Source organism: Homalodisca vitripennis, chromosome X (genome assembly GCF_021130785.1).
Source record: "Homalodisca vitripennis isolate AUS2020 chromosome X, UT_GWSS_2.1, whole genome shotgun sequence".
Lineage (NCBI taxonomy): Eukaryota > Metazoa > Arthropoda > Insecta > Hemiptera > Cicadellidae > Homalodisca > Homalodisca vitripennis.
The window spans coordinates 62913964-62932142 of NC_060215.1; the positions used below are offsets into that span (position 1 = coordinate 62913964).

General features: G+C 29.9%; 1 protein-coding gene across 1 annotated transcript in view; it reads right to left on the reverse strand.

The window, feature by feature from the left end:
* Positions 1-3405: 3405 nt before the first annotated feature.
* The window catches only part of LOC124369077, a 33624-nt gene continuing 18850 nt past the window's right edge, over positions 3406-18179 (reverse strand). Inside the window, exons 5-6 of the mRNA XM_046826792.1 lie at positions 15284-15488; positions 3406-10504 (exon numbers count right to left, since the gene is read on the reverse strand). Coding sequence (XP_046682748.1) covers positions 10411-10504; positions 15284-15488 — 299 coding nt within the window. The 3' untranslated portion in view covers positions 3406-10410. The remainder of the gene's footprint in view (positions 10505-15283; positions 15489-18179) is intronic.

Sequence of the window (18179 nt, forward strand, 5' to 3'; positions counted from 1 at the left end):
GGGAACAAAATAGACATGTCTGTGGAAGTAAATATTGTATTCAGCAGATCCTGAAAATTTTAAGTGATTTACAAAAAATGTTTCCCAAACTGATAACCACCAGTAGATGATTCTAGTATTTTCATCATCTGATAATAAAGAGCAACCTACATGATTGGTAGGTATAACGACTTGGATTATAGGTATTAATATTCCAGGATATTATGAATAAAATTATCAATCAGACATCCAAGACGATATAAAATATTGTCTAATTAGTAAGTTCCGAGTGAATATTCAGTAAAATTTATTACTACATTTTTAACTATTAAATATTATCTGGTTTGTCTAAACTAAAAAAAATCACAGTTCTAAATAAAAATAATGGATTTATTTTAAAATGTCAAATTAAATATTTCAATGGTTCAGAATTTCATCACTCTCTATTTTCCACAAAAAATTGACAAACCGCTTAGAAATATTAAAAAGGTCCTTTGGCAATAAATAAAAATTTCAGTCAAATATATCAAACTAAAAATCAGAGCTCTCTTCTGAAATAAAATAATAAAGTATTCAAATAAAAATCAAATACCACTTGGAAATAACTAAAATACAAATGTTCACTTCTAACTAAGTTCAATCAAAATAAAAAAATAAAAAATCAAACTTCTCTTTCCACTAGTTGTACCTTAACTTTCAAGTCTTTGCAATTCAGATACAACTCTCTCAAACAATTATTAAAGTTCAATTAATTTCCAATAAAAATTCATAATAAAACAGTTCAAATTAAATATTAATAAATTACTACATTTCCAAAATTCAATCAAAGTTATTAACAAAGTTCACTTTTAATTCACCTTTCTTGCAAGTTTGAACCAAATGTAACTTGTTTGATTCTATTGTGTTTTATTGTTCATCAAGAATCAGCAATGCAGATTGCACTGTAGTTTCTATAAGTTTAATTTTTCCTATAAAAAAGACAACAAAATTAATTTAATATCAGGTCTGGAAAACTATTTCAATATAAAGTACAATAAATTTGATGCTTACCTCAAAATCCCTCGTGGAAAAAAATTTATAAACACGGCGCACACTGTCATTAACTAACTCACGATTATAACCAAAAAAGGGGCAAAAATTATGAGCTGGCGGTTTTTATAGCTCCCCTTCCACCCCCTTTTGGTGGACATCCGCGGTGTTATTTCATTGGCCCAGCTGTATCCAACTTGAGAAACAATAGCCCTCTCAGATCTGACGTAACTACAGTACACATGACAAGTTCTGATCAATTCAAGACAGTGACCTGCCTTCCTAATAATTTAAAGTTACTAGAACTAACTTGCCAAAGGATTACATATTCATATTTGTCCTAACTTCTCACAATCTAATTAAAATTAAATCCCAATATTTCTTTCCCAAAAGTTTCATTTAAGTTTTAATAAAAAAAAAACAACCAATGTAGCTTTAAAAACGCTACAGTAGGTGATTTTTGGCAAATATACTCTATATGTTGGTTTAAAAATAAATCCAATATATGTATTTTCTTCTTTCAAAACAGACATTTATTTAGCTATTATTTGGTACTGAGTTTGAGATATTATGGCAAAAACAAACATAATGAAGTAATGTGGCAGAACATGCAAAAAGCATTACTTGTTCATTTTTCATTTGTTTATCAGACCTTTACAAATTTATGGAAAAACACAAGACCGTAAAACACATTTTTACTTACTTATAATTACTTAAGAATTAAAAGATATTTTAATGAAAACTACAATTATCAATAAAAAATATATTGTGTTAACATCTAAAGCTGATGTTTCAGGATAAAACAGCTGAGTTAACAACAAAGCGTAGAAACACAAACTTAAAATGATTGATCTTTCTTTACATTAAATTAATTTTGACCATGCAATTAAAAAAGCAACACAACTTAGTCCAAGCCAAGGAACAATGAGAATGTTTTGAAGTTATTATTTTACAGACAAAAAACTTATTACCAGCAGTATGGATGCAGCCATTTTGATTGCTTAGTTTGTAACTTTTTAAAAGTAGAAAATGCCACTATCCTTATATTCTCTAAATTCTTTGTTCATGAATAAGTTACCGCTTCTTTGAGATTCATATTACTGCATAACAGTCTTCCACTGAAAATACATAATGTTTTAAATAAAATATGATCAATCATTTCAAATTATTCCTAAGAATCCTTCATATTGTATGTAACAAGAGAAGTCATGTTTATATTTGATCTGTTTAAATGCTCTTATATCAATGAATCAATTTAAGAAATATAGATGCACAGCATGTCGATGAAGATGATGTCATGCTAGTGTTTAATGATTTAGCTGTACCATACTTTACAGATAAATAAATGCACTAGCACAAAAATCTCCCACTCAAAAAATGTGTGAAACGACTGAAAAGACGGTGGAAATCTGAGTCAGCTGATCAGAACATCTGTTTTGGCTGAAACTCCAAGTGAGAAATAATAAAAAACAACCTACTATATTTTCAGACCAAAATTACACAAATCAAAGTTAGTTTGGTAGTCTTAGATGTCTTTAACTCTTTTAAGGCATCCTCCTACATGGTGCTCTACTGAAAAAGGCTAAGGCATTTTCAACCTCGGAGTAGAGTTTCACAGAAAAAAATTATAAAATTGTTATTTTTTTATTAAAAAGTAACAATTTTTTTATTCTGTTCTGATCTTTTAAGAAAAAATTTTAGCACTGTAAAAATATTTTTAATATACGTTTTGTATTTATTTATTTTTGAGCTGTGTTCTGAATGATAATGTACCGAGTCTCACATCACTGGATTTATCAAATTTACAATAGAAATTTAAATTAACACTTAAAAACTGAATAAAAAAAAATTAGTTACACTACTTACACTTACATGCTATATTTAAAATAAACAAAGATGTTCGCATGACATAGAGGGTTTAAACCTCTTTTGCAACTATATCTTCTACTCTTTCTGGAGTCACTAGTAGCTGTGCTGATAGGACTACACATACAGCACTGTTCTTCTCCAGTTTCCCACGTAATTTTTCAATTCCATGTACATTTAGGCCACCATCTCCTCCTCCGTTCATAGTTAGGCAAAGGATTGGGTGGTCTACCTCTAGGCCTACCTGTCAATATGGAGGGTCGAGTATCTGGCACATCTTCAGAAGAGATGTTGTCTATATTTGATATTCCAAAATCTGGGCTCTCTGTATCATCAACAATACCTGAATTACTAAAACTCATTATGTACATGGCCAAATAATTCATTATTGATGTCATCATCACTATCCACAAATCATGTTCCACTCAAATAACATTCCTTATTAGTGTGTTTTCACTGGTTGGAGATCTTTCACGTTTTCTTTTACTAAGTTTAGTATAAGTTCATGCAAGGTAAAAAAAAGAATAACAGTATAATGAATATATGTATTTCTCAATGCAAACATGTAAAAAGACCGTATATCACATATAAATATATAGTAATTATAATACAAAAGAAATAGATAAAAAAAATACAAAACTCCACATAGGTTTGAAAAATTATGTAAAAAATTAGTAATAAAATATTATGTAGTATTCATATGCTTACATTAACTACTAAACTAATAACAGAGAGCTGTGTGTTTACTGAATTATTTTATTATAAAAATACTTGTAAAAAAAGCTAGTACAGTAAATACAAGAATGAAACAAGTCGTCAGTCAAGTTTGAGGCTTTATTGGCTTGAGCAATTAATTGACGGATGAGGATGGATATAATAACAATTACTGAGTTTTGCAGTAGGTAGGTTCCACTAATGAAATTAGCACATCTGGCTGTAGTAATCAACTCCTATAGTTCCAGCTTCGATATTAAGCATATACTGGGAATAAAACATATATCAGCTGATATTTATACTTGCCTGTTAACCTGTGCTAATATTAGTTTTAGGTCAGCAACTGTTGAGCAAACATAACTTGTCCATATACAACTGTTCTGTTTTCTTATTCCCAATTTTTTGTTTGTTTTGAATATTTGATTTGCTTTGCCTCAATATAGTTAAGTTCTATCAACATTTTTAATTAGTATTATATTGTGTATTGTTCAATTCAGTGTAATAACAAAATTTGTTTAAACAATAATAATTCAAATATTGAGGTTTAAAATAACATATTTTTATAAAAGAATGGCATCAGGGGATTCAGAAATTACAAAAAAACCAATTGTATATATGGTCAAGTTGTATGTTATATCAACGCACGCCACCAGCAAGATTGGTGTAATAAAAACTTTATGGGTTTTATTCTCAATAAGTGTTTGAAGTCAACACACTTGTTCATTGATCATTTGTTGAACATGATTATCATAACCAAATGAACAATGCTAATTTCATTACTTGGACCATAAATCAGTTAATGTTTATTCTCCCACCAATCGTTATTACTGTAAAAATCGTAACATGATCAAATCAATAAAGACCCCTAAACTCAAATTCTAAGACATGACAACCAAATAAATAGCTCTATGAACGTGAACATTAATATTAAATCCGTAACATTAAAAAGCCTTAATTGAATTCAATAAAAAACCATATAAGAAGACTCAAAAAGTGTTTGTTTTGACAACCTAATCAACCAATTCAGACTTTATTAGCTTCGACTACTGTCATATCACTAGAATCTCAATGCAATCAAAATAATCTAAAGTAAAACATCTGAAATACGTTGTTGCTACTTTTATTTCATAGCATTTCTGCTATAGTTTAGTATAATCTAGTTGTCAAATTTAATACCTTACTTTATTCTAGCATACATATAATCATTTCTGTCCTTCATTTTATCAAGTTAAAGACGGATTATTTTAGTTTAAGCTACAAACAAGTTTTGTTAGTTTTAAATTAAACTGCATCTATTTTGGAAATTTTAATTCAATTTCAACAGAGCTTGTAATATATATATATATGTCAACATAAAGTAAGATTTAACACTAGGTACGCATGTAACAGTAAATTGTGCCGCTGCACTATGACAGTGCTATAACATTTGTGTACGCTACTACAGCTCTCATAGCCTGAACTGTAAACCTGCACATAAAGTAATATAAGAAAAATTAACTTTGTCTCTTTTATAAAACTTCCAGATTGCTTTGAGCACATATATATATATATATATATATATATATATATATATATATATATATATATATATAAAACATATATACATACATATATAAAAATCTTGTTTGCTACTTTATTAAAGTCCTCGTCAATAGTGCTTTGTTTGTCATAAACAATGTAAAATATACAATACATTTGATACTCTGGATAGTACAAGATAATTAAGCAGACTACGTTTACCATTCTGATTCTCTCAAGTCAAACAATAATAGTTATTTAGTGCTCTAAAGGCAAAGGTTAATTGATAACACTAAGTTTATGTTTCATCTTCACATTAACATTGTGAGAGTGAACAAAGAGGTAACTGATTTTGTTACTTTTATTTGGCTGCACTGAGTATAGCGTATTCAAATGTAACTGGATTTTCATGTAGGTTAATACTCCATGGCCAAGTCTAATCTTAGAAAAAAGTACTGTTCCAGTAAAATAAATATACAAACAAATGAAACTTACGTCTTTCCACAACTTAAAAAAAAAAATGCAAACTCAAATTTTTACTCAATAAGGCACTATCACTAGAGCAACTAATAAGCAACTTTTATACTATAATACAATAATTGTTATTTAAATGAATTTTAATTAATACACATATGCATAGGTAAAACATGAACATGAACACCAGCCCACCCTGCTTGTCGTTTCATGATTTCAGTCAGTGATAGTTCAACATTTTGTTATATGTTGTAGTTGTATTTTTATTTTGTTCTTACAATTGCTCCCCTGAATGTTTTATGTAAGTATGTGTCTATCATGTATATTAAATTTAATTCTAATTATTATTAAAGTAAAGCTTCTTTTGGCACACGTAAATGAGTACCAAACAGAGAGAAAACTAGAAAGCTAGTACGAAAATGACAAACTCAAACATTCCAAATAGATTTAACTGTTTTATACAATTATAACTCACACCCACTTCCCCTTTCCATTTCATTATAACTCTTACTTGTATAGTTATCTCTATTCAAATGAGTAGTTTGAAAATGATCTCAAAGGAAAACAGAGATAAACTTATGAGCAATATATGTATGTATGCAAAAGCTACTTGTAAAGAGTAAGAAATACTAATAAAAAAGAAAAACAAGAATTAAAAAGATCCTATCACGAGAAAAAGCTAAAGACAAAAACCCTAAAACCCTTTGTTTATCAGAATAATTAAGTAGAGCAATGTTAGAGTGGATAAACAGGTTTTTCCAAGAAATATCAACTTGTTCCTTGGGATTAATGCAAAGTAATACAACATTTTCTATTTTCTGCAAATTCAAAATTTACTGGAAGCACCAGAACACAAACTTAAAAAATGGGGTTTTCTTCAGTCAACCTGCAAGTTTTATATGAACCTACCAAAAAAATCGTAAGATTTAGAAGATACCATGAAAATGTAAAGAATGTCTTATTTTAGCAGGCAAAGGTATGTTCTAAAATATATTCTAAAATTTAACCTGGGGACTAACACCTTAAAAGTAACCTCCGAACCACCAATCAATGGCCGGGCAGGCAAGCTGCTTGCAAGGACAGGAATTATCAGTGGTCAGACATCCCAGAAGCAGCCTAGGTTGATTTTACTTGATTTGGTTATCTTGTGATAAACACTGTAACCGCTACACTGCACCATTGGCACCTTTAGAGCGGCACTGGTTGAAAAAACTAATAAAACAGTTGAATGGTTTAAAATGTTTAGAATTTATTACAGAATACAGTTTTTCAGATTCTCTGCCATGTCTCACTTTATTCATTATATTTAGATCCTATGCCTCTCATTATGTTATGTTGAAGTGGAGATAAAAAGTAGCAAAAGGAATAGCTGTCAAAAGGTCAACAGGCACCGGACAAATATCCTGGTGACACCACTGTCTAAAAGGCCATAGGACAGGATTTATTCTTATCACTTAATATTTTTAATCACTTAATTTTCAAAGATTATGATGATTCACACACCAGGGAATAAGACTATTCCTTGATATATGTTTAGTAAAAAAAACTAAAGCTATACAGTATACGTTACAGACTACATAAAATATTTTTATTTTTAGAAATCACCCATTAAAAGTAATAATAAAACATGTATTTCAAGCACTGACTCCTTGATTTACATTTGTTTTTTTACTCTAAAGCCATGTTTCTTTTATATAACAGAGGTGAGGTATTTTACACAAGTATTCTAATGAAAGTGGCAACAGACATCACTTCTTCTACAATGTATGGTGTATTATTAATGGGTACATGATTTTCAATCAATGTTCTAAACAGAATATACTGTATGCGTGTTAGTACTAACTACAACATAAGTCTAAGTAAATCTTACTGCTGTCTCTCTACTGTCAATAACAAAATAGAAGATATACTGACATGTCATTATCTTACTTCTGAACTTTACTTCATCATGATAATTCTTTCACAAAAATATTATGTATAATAATTGTGTTATATAACAAGAATTTGTAAACTTAACTTACATTATGTACAAACAAACTAATATAAGTTTATGTAAATATTTGTTAAAGAATCATGAACAATTATACTTTATTTTTAAATTAAATTTGTCATGAAATAAATATAAAATTGTATAACGCTGTAAGAAGATTAAACACTATTATTTCAATTAATGATACAATTGTAATATAAAATCTAGCTACTTACATTATTGTCTTAAGTGATGCAATAAATCTATTTCTACTAAAAGAACACAGCCATACAAAATTGAACATGATTTATTACAGCATTTATTAAATAAATTGTAGGATAAAAACATACATTAAGGAGACCTTTCTTCATACAGCATTACCGCATCCATTTTTAAATTAATACTAGAGGCACATCAGTGTCTTAACATAATATAGTTGAAGAAACATGTAAGCACCAGTTCATACACAAAAAATACAAATTTATGTATGATAATTAAAAATCCAGCGCCCACATTATTTTTATCTTGGATTTTTTTTCTATTTTGTAATAATTAACTAAACTAACAAAACCTCTTTGAGTAAAATCAGGTAATATACTATATTTAATATTTTGTATGCTATTAAAAACCTACTTCAAAATATGTGGCAGTAAATCACCAAACTACTCCCAGGAAAGGACCACATTAGGCTTCATTATCTAAAACTTTTTTACTTTGATTAAAAAATTACTTTAATTTTTTTTGTGACTTCTTACCTACTACTGTTATTCTAATGATTTTCCATGCACTATGGGAACCAGACAATATACTAAAATTCTTTTCGAGAAGTTGGAGAGAAATCGCTCAAACAAATCTTAAGGTGGATGAAATTCTCAGTAAGCATGAATGAACAGCTCCTTGAATCAGCAATGAAAAAGTTCTAACCAGCTAATAAACTATAGATCCACATGCATTAAAAAATAACAACAAAATCCATACACTGTACTGTAAAAAAGTTAAAACCTGACAAGGGATAATATTTCAAGCAAACTATAACATCTAAATCTAATAACATAATCACTGATCAATAAAATACATAATTGAAAATGTATAAAAATTATATGTATATAAACATAAAAACCTATACTAAATTTAAAAAAAACTGGATGACCTAAAGTAACATGACTTTAGATATAAAATATATATTTTGTACTACTTAAAAATGGTCAATGTTTTTTTCCTACCTTAATACAATGTTCAAAATCATACTGTATTCTCTGGCCAAATAACATGATACTTTATAACACAACCAAATCAACTAATCAATCCAGAATTAGTTTACAAGCTAATTTAGAATCTTGGATTTTTGAGCATTTTACAGTTTGGTCCAGTTAATTTATAACCATGACTAAAAAATGAAGCAGTTTATCTTTGTTTTTATTTCTAATATTTTTAATAAGTTCATCTAAAAACACGTATTTAGTCAGTTATGACATACAAGTATTACCTTTGTCCATATACTTGTAATAAGGATTCAGATATAACTAACAATTAATATACCTGGACTATCTTTAAATTGGAACAAGTGGGTGAAACAGTTTTTTATAACTAGTAATCTTTAAATAAGCCCCTAAATTAAGTGTACTTTTCTGGATTGTACTGAAAATTTCTGTTGAATAATTGAGTTTGCTCCCTAAAAGTGTGTACAAATTCAAAATTTAGGTACAATACGTCTAAGTTTTATAACTGTTATTACATTTTTGTTCATTCAATTTTAAGTAATGCAGCCTACAAAGAAATAAATTTTGACAAAAATACAAAATGATAATTAGTGACCTCAAAGTGTTAAGTGAAGCATGCAATGATATGTTGCATTCAATTTTAAAGGATAATACAGGAAATACAGAAAAACAATAATGTGAAAAGGTACAAAATTGAAATTTTAATAACTGTGTACAGATTACAGGCCGTACAAAGTTTCAGGAAATGGTGTATTAAATTGTCTATATCACTGTAAGTACAAGCTTCATAAAAAAGCAAGCAAATTGAATTTAGGATAAATAAATTTTGGATGAAGATATCTAAAAACTGATGTCACCAATGGGACTTCTAAAAAACATTACCTAGGTCAAGTCAATTAGAGTATCAATGTTTTCTACAAAGCGAATATTATATATAACTCACGCTTTTTGTACATTTATAGTAAACCAAAATTTAAATACTTAACATTCATAATAGTGACTATTTAGGATAGGTGTATGAACCATAAACAGACATAACTATATGAGTAAAACTATAAGCTAATCTAAATTATTAAAATTCAAAATAATTGTTTTAAATTTGTTACTGGTCAAAATCAGTTATGAAGTAAGGTTCAATCATTTACCAAGCCAAAGTCCAGATACAATACTGCACTTGGCTTGCCATATATATATATATATATATATATATATATATATATATATATATATATATATACATGAAATTCCTTGATTATAATTGAACTGCTATTTTATTTATTATGATTTGTAAATTAGAAAAGAGGCTTGGTAACACTATTAAATTAAGGACTAGACCCTCCTTACAGATGAGGAATGAACCATATGGTGTTTTCAATCTTTTTGGTTGAGCTGAAGTTCTTTATATACAGCCTGTTGAGATTAAAATGTTGTAATAGATAACATTTCATCACTTTATGCCAAATTTGGCACAAATATTTTGTTTGTATGTATCAAAATATATTACTAAGTCAAAGTGTTATACACAGTTTGGTACAAAACATGGCAGACCCTAAACATCTATTCTTAAGAAGCGAAATTATAAAATGAGTAAGCTTGGCAGGATGTCAGTATTTTCATGGCTGAGTATGTAGGAAGCGAATGCTATATTCTGGCTCCACCAATAGCTCCAGCAATGTCCTGTTCGTAATCTTCTTCTGGAACATCATAATAACCCGGGCCCCCATTTGGTGGTGGCCTGAAACCCATTTCAATTGTTTAATTACAACATACAACAATTCTAGTTTATAAATAAAGTTACAATAAAATAATCAACCAACAATTTCAATATTATGAATTCCTTAATTTTGGAGGTGATATTGATTGTACTTATAGAAATCATATTACTTTTGTAATCTTAATCGTATCATTAACTGATATAATGTATTATATCTGTCCATGGCACTGTCCATTGTATTATAAAATTACTCTGATATTTTTTTTTTCTTTCAAAGACCACCCTGTCTCTTGATGGAGGTAACAACTCCATTGTGCGACCATTTGAAGGTCTTGATATAACAAGTAAGGTGAAAATTAACTTTAAGTTGACTCCATCAAACATAGCGTCCAATTGAAGTTAGAACTTTATCTTTGTTGAAACAGTTCAAAGTTTTGTGCAGAATTGCCAGAAATGGGTTTTTTCACATAAAACATTTTTATTGTAAGTAATGTCAATGGATCATCCTACTTATTTTTTTCATATTCTCTATTTTAGGGAAGAGTAGGATAATTTTAAATCCATCAAATACAACCTCAGGTTATGTTATTAAAAATTTCTAAAGGATATCTGGATATACCATTCAAAAGTTAATATACAGGGTGTCCAGTGATGACCAAATCTAAAATTCAAGTACATTTCAAGGTTTTCAAGGCTCAAAATTATAAAATTCAAGGCTATAGTCGCGGTTTACTTTTGGCTCTTTATCGGTAACCAACAATTTTACAAGGCAAAATCAAGTCGCGAAATAGTGTTTACTTTCCATGTAAAAATAAAGATTTCTCAAATATTTAAGGCCTAATAACAGCATTGTGATATTTTTAAATAACTGCTTAAAAGAATACATATGTTTATTTTAGACGATGCTCAAAGATAGTAGGCCCTCTGTTTAAATTATTAATGTCCTTATACATTATTAACAACATTTTATAATTCGTTGTTGAAAAATCTACAGTAAATGAGGTTTTTTCATAACCTATAACTTATAATTGAACTTCCTTGTGTTCAAAACCTTTGAACTGTTAATCGTACCTATAAAATATGTTAATTTAATTATTTAAACAATACTATGCTTAATGTGGCATTTAATTTAGTTTAAAATTAATTTCAGTATAATGTTACTACTAAACAAATAGTAAAATACAGTAACGTTGTAGGTCTATAAAAAATTATGATAAAGTACCAAAGCCTAATTTAATGTTTATATTGTAACAGTTTGTTACACATACATTTTAATATCCAAACAGGTAAATGATTTAGATTTTGTATTTGAAGTCTGAAAACAAACCCTCAAAAACACAGGATAGTAAAGAAACAGTTTTACTTTCAAGTTAAAGAAGTTTTACTTACACTTTCAACATCAAACCTAATACTATTCTAAACCAATTGAGGGTTAGGTTAGTTTTAGGTGAATTAAGTTTCATAAAAACAAAATAACTGTTAAAATAAATAAAAATATATTAATATTCATTTTGTAAAAAAGGATTAAACTCAAAAAGTCGAAAACATGGGCTATTCAAATGTTGAACTCTTTTTACAATTTATTTTGTGTTAAAAAATTAATTTGTCACAGAAAAAGTACTACTCTCTTTAGAAAACATGTGAAAGTCATAAAACTCTTAACATTTGAATTACTAACGATGTATTGCACCTTTACTCATTGTACAAGTTAATTTAAACAAATAAGAAGGCTATTGACAATAAGTTAAATGATAACAACCATTAATAGTATATCAAGAGTAAATAAACACCTAGATTACTAAAAAAGTGTTGTATTAATTATGTATCTCAAATAAATTTAAAATAAATCCTATAGGCATCCAATTGTACACCATAATTGATCACATGATCACGTTTTTCGATGGGCATGTTAATGTAAACAATTACCTTAAATTGAAACATTTAATATACATCACTATGTTTCAAAGAATTGGGCAACCTCTTCAACAGGCGAATATTATAAATACAACATACAGTCGCGTAGGTTATTTGGCCACTCTTGGGTTGAGAACGGAAGAAAATTTTAATAAACATTTATTTCCAAAGGCAAGAATAAAATTAGTTTTATAATACGTAAAATTGCATATAACTTACTTTACATTTGTTCGAAACTTGATGACAAATGTCCACAATAACTAACTACTAACCCACAACTGACCGGCACTGAAAACAAAATTACTTTAACATCAAGCATATATAAATACCATTTCTCGTCAAACCTACTACACTGACGCCATTTTTGGCGACTGCAATGAGAGCGAGTTACTTCCAAATTTCCTTTGTATTCTGTCAATTTCACATCGATGTGAACATAATCGAACTGTTGCTTCAATATCTTCATTCGCGTTAAGCACGGCGCCCACTGAGACCGGCCCGGCCCAGCCCAGCTCAGACTTTTATACTCTATAAAAATGCATACGATCAAAATGGAAACCCGCCCACTGCGACCGGTTCGGGCTGGGCTGGACCGGGCCGGTTGCAGTTGGTGGGTGTCCATTTGGTTGCGTGTATTCCGACTTTACAAAAAGGCCGGGCTGGTCGCAGTGGGCGCCGTGCATTAGTAACGGCAGCGGCAGACTATGGCAATTCAACTCGATATATCGAACCTTGAGTTCGAACCATTTAAACAATCCAACCGTTCCGAACGCAACACAACAATTTCAATTGTACAGCCCTACAACCCATGACGACATCAACTTTCTCTCGTCACTGAGTCACGTCCACATCTGTGCCTATTGTCGTGAATCGCACGAAAACGAAACAAAGGTCAAATGGAGTAAACTGTTTTTGCTCAAGATATTTATAAAAACATGTTGTCTAAAAAAATCAAAACTCCCGATTTTCTACAAAATACAAGCATAATTCCCACCCTATTCAAGGCAGGTAAAATTCAAGCATAATTCCCGCTCTTCCCGATTTTAAAGGCTGCTGGACACCCTGATATAGGAGGAGGTCAGACTTTTGGTACACCTGGTACTTTTAGATAACCCTTAAATCAGTATAATAATTTTTGCCCAACATTTTTGTTGGAACACTTTTTTCCTTCATATATTCTACAAGAAATAATTACCGTATTTGGGGGGGGGGGGTGGGATTTATAAACAAAATTCTATGAATTATTATAACGCCCTATAAGCTTTAAAATGTTACAAACATTGGGCAGAAACAAATAATTAGTCTATTGGAAAAGAAATCTATATAAATAAAACTGTCAGCAATTACAATGTTATGGATAGAAAATCCATTACTAAAGTAGATTTTATCAGTTATTACTTCATATCAAAATATTAAAATTGACTTCTTAGTCTTACACAAGCTTCTGGATTTTAAAGTCTGGATATATACTTCTGCATTGTTTACCAAACAACAATAAGTATACAATTCATCATTTGTAGTTGGTTTTTTACACTCTTCCTTAAGTGAAAAGTCACATTCAGAAACATCATTAACTGTATTAAACAAAACATGTACTGTCTTCCTTTTTTACTTAAATTCATTTTCATCCGTCTATTGCATTTTTTTGTACAAGAATTATGAAGCTTGGTACGATCATTTTAAAATAACTTTAGTATTTTAAATACCACATCTATTAAATCCTTTCCCAAAATGTACTGGAATCAATTTAGGCACATTTCAATGGTTTGTCACTGTTGTCATTTTTAAAACGCCAAACACTTTTCTTTTAGATCAGCCTGTGCCAAAATAGTGCGATGATGGTCGTTATGTTTTAATCTCCCCTCTACACCTTGAGCCTACCACTGTTGTCAGTTTTACATATATTAAAAATAACTATCCATCTCTACATAAGAGAACAGCTGATGGTCAGCAGCAATATGACAACACCACCCCAAATGTCATCTGGGTCAGCAAAATACACAAATGCAAAAAGACTTTTATCTAAAATTGTTCTGGTACACACATTGTAAAAAATTGCTGACACAATAAAATCTTGAGATATCTCTACCTTGCTGTGGAGAGCCATTTTCAGTCAACAAATGCTAAACAAAAACATATGTGACTGGAATATTTCAAGATTTTGTGTTAACTTTTTAAACGGTTTGTGAACCATGAAACTTATACGATTGTGTCATGACATGACACCCCAGCCATATAAGACTAAGAATTAACCCCGAGGGGAGCGCCCTTTGTCTCTCCACCACTCCAACCACCTGCTCCTCAGCTCTGCGTCTCCTAAAGAGCCATAACCAAACATATCCGTGGTGTGTATTACTGTTTTCTCAGTTGTCACGAGTGCGCATCTACTACATATCTCTTTATTATTCTTCATCGTGTGGTAATGATGTGGTTAGTTTAAAATATTTATCTAGTTTTATAGTGCAACGAGGTGTATTCAATTTAATTTAAAGTTATTTGAAATAAACAGTGTTGTAAATAGTTTTTTTTTATTTTTATCAATAAAATTGCTAATTTTGAGTAAAATGCCCTGTTTTACGCTTTTAATTTTTAGAAATTAGCTATAGTACAAATTAGGATCGAACTTAAAGAAAAATAATTTTGTACTTGTCTTGGTGTTATACGACAGTTAATGAATTTATTAGTGGTGTGCGAAGGGTTAAGATCAAATTCTTATGATAGGTATCATCAATGTCAAATAACTCTGAATTTTCCACAAGTTGTAATTCATTTCTAGGAACACGCTGGTGCTTAAAACCAACTACTAACATAAAGTTTTAACTTTAATTCTGAATAATGCAGTTACTAGTCAGAATGTAAATGTTAGTTGCCAGTAAGTTAGTTTACCTTGACCATCCATTGGGATATGTCACACAACCCACAGTGTTTTGGTAGCTAGGAGGATATGCTGGGCCAGGGATGGTGGTGTAGGGAGGGGGACAGTCCAACGGGCCTGGCGGGGCTTCAGGTTGTAAATGAGACGATGTGGTTGACTTGTAGGTTTTTACAGATTCCTTCACTCGAGTCACAGTTTGTTTTGCTAATTGGGATCCTGAAACAAATTCCTATTTATTAACTATGTGTAGGCTCATTCTTCTAGTTATAGGTGAGTTAACTCATTTCTAACAACTATAAAAGTAAATCAAGAACTAAGGACTTTTCTTGTCATATGTATGACAAATTACACATATATATAGACATTTCAAATCAGAAGGTAAAACATAAAACTACAAGTTTGAATCTTATTTGGCTGAGCATGAGCATGACAATTATTATTTTAAATTTCCAAAGAAATTGTTGACTCAACTTGTTAAACTACTCGTACTGTCAACCTTTGTTAGATGAAATCCAAATTTGTGGAGAGGAAGTGATTAACATTAAGGGGAATAGAGAATATTAACATATTTGATTAAGTCCATCCATTTAGTAGTAAGTAATTTAAAATATACCTTATAACATTTTTAAAATCATATAAAGAACCAAATTGGAGGGAAAATTACCACATTTTGTAATACAAGAGATACAGTTTAGAGATAGTTAATATTATTACAACAAATTTAGTTCTTAAGCTCAACACAGCTATATCAAAAGAATAAAGACTTCTTTAAATTACAACAAAAATAATATTGTATTTTATTGTGTTAATATCTACAAGAACAAATTTATCCTGCTAATTTAAATAAGTAATTGAAACTAAGAAATCACACAACCACAATCTGAATTTTCTTACGTACAAAATAGTCTTTAAAAATCCAAGTGCATTTTTTCACATAGCACAATAGCCTCTTGTGCAGCATTTGAGTTATGATTAGATCAATAGCAAACATTTTTTGTTGTTTACATAATGGTTCCAATCAAAATGCTTCATTCATTAAAACGAATCACAGTTCTTCTAGGACACTGCAAAATTATTTTCTATGTCCCTTGACATCTTAAAAAATACATTGGTTTGCGTTATTAAACAATCATAAATGTACAAGGATAAATTTACAGGTCTTGTTTAAACTCTTCTTATACTCTCCCTTACGAAGAGTATGTATATTTTCTTCCAGAATGATGTGAGGAGTGCAAAAAAGACTACTTCACAGCCTCAATATTTTTAGGAAATTTTCAAATAACTGTTAGCAAAACCCTCTTTTCACAAAAATCACAGAATTGTTCTTTTTGAAAACATTTTGATACGCATAAGCGCAATGAATGGAAAATAATGGCACTGAAAATGTAGGGATGTTGTGAACAACCATCCCTACCTCTCTTACCCTTCTACTGAAAGCATTTGCATTACAGCTGATTAAAACGTAGGAGGTTTATTGCGTAACCCTGTAAATATGGAACTCGGTTCAATGTTAATTTACTATTCTCACACCTATTTAGGTTCCAAATTAACTGGATATTGTGTTAATTGTTCACACTCTTTGTTTGACAGAGCAAAGAGCTTGTGCTCAGCAAAGATGGATTTAAATAAGAAAGAAAAAATGTTGAATTAGATCTTATACAAAATGGGTACCCTCAGTATATCATAAATAAGTGTAAAAGATAATAGGAACACCCTGAGTCAGAAATTTGAAACAAAGAAAAATATAAATACATTATATGCCAGGATTTTCGGGAAAAATTAAAAGAGTAGGCAGAATATACAATATTAGAACCGCTTTTAAAACACTCTTAGACAAAGTCTCATAAAAACCAAAACAAAACCTGGCACACAGGACTCAAAAAAATGTTTTCAGTATAACATTCTCTTATGATACATCATACACTTTTAGCATTAATACGCGAGACAAAAAGAGCACTAAATTGTGGGAGTCAAAAAACATAAAGGTAAGAAGAGAAGTCTACATGATACACTGTGAAGAGAATATTTTTAAAACATAAACTAATTGAGGCTTTGTACATAAAATTAGCAGATCAGTGGAAGTTAGACCACTTTGTTTAACAATGTTAAAAAAAGAATTAACTAGGAAACTGTTGCGCTGCCAGAGAATATACCCATTTTGATTTTTCCTGTCTTTCACCATTGTTGGTGAGTTACAGACAGTTTATTCTATGGATATGATATTAAATGCGATTGTTATATGCAGTGACATGGTTGGTGCCTGATCCAGCCACCTTAGATCGTCAGATGTATGCTTTAGTTTTTTGACGTTGTAACTTTTTCATTTGTAATCCATGAGTTTGGTCACTTTATTTTTGTGTATGATTAATCTTACACTTTACAATTTTTTTAACAGCTCATATAAAGGATATATTTCAGCCCTCAAAACAAAGTTATATTGGACAAACAAAAAGAACAATAAAAACACGATTTAAAGAGCATTTATCGCACACAAAATATAGAAAAGTTGAAAAATCTGCTGTAGCCAAGCACTGCATCGAATCAGGACACAGAATATCAATTCAAAATCTAAAATTAATAAAAGAAGTAACAAAACCAATGAACTTAAATGCTTGGGAAACACTACACAATAAACATAAATAATGAAAAACTCATAAACAATGAAGAGGGCCCTATTAAAAATTCCAATCTTCTTTCTTCTCAATTTATTCAAAAATTACACCGTAGCCAAATATAATTTTCATACTAGCTGAAATATTTCCAAAATATTTGTATTTACATATTTACACCATATGGTATTTTAATTGTAATAAAAATTATGTAAATATTTATTTGTGGAGTTGCCTGTTGAGGAAACCTTTGGTTTCGAAAGGCCTCGCACGAAAAATAAATAAATTGGAAATGTAT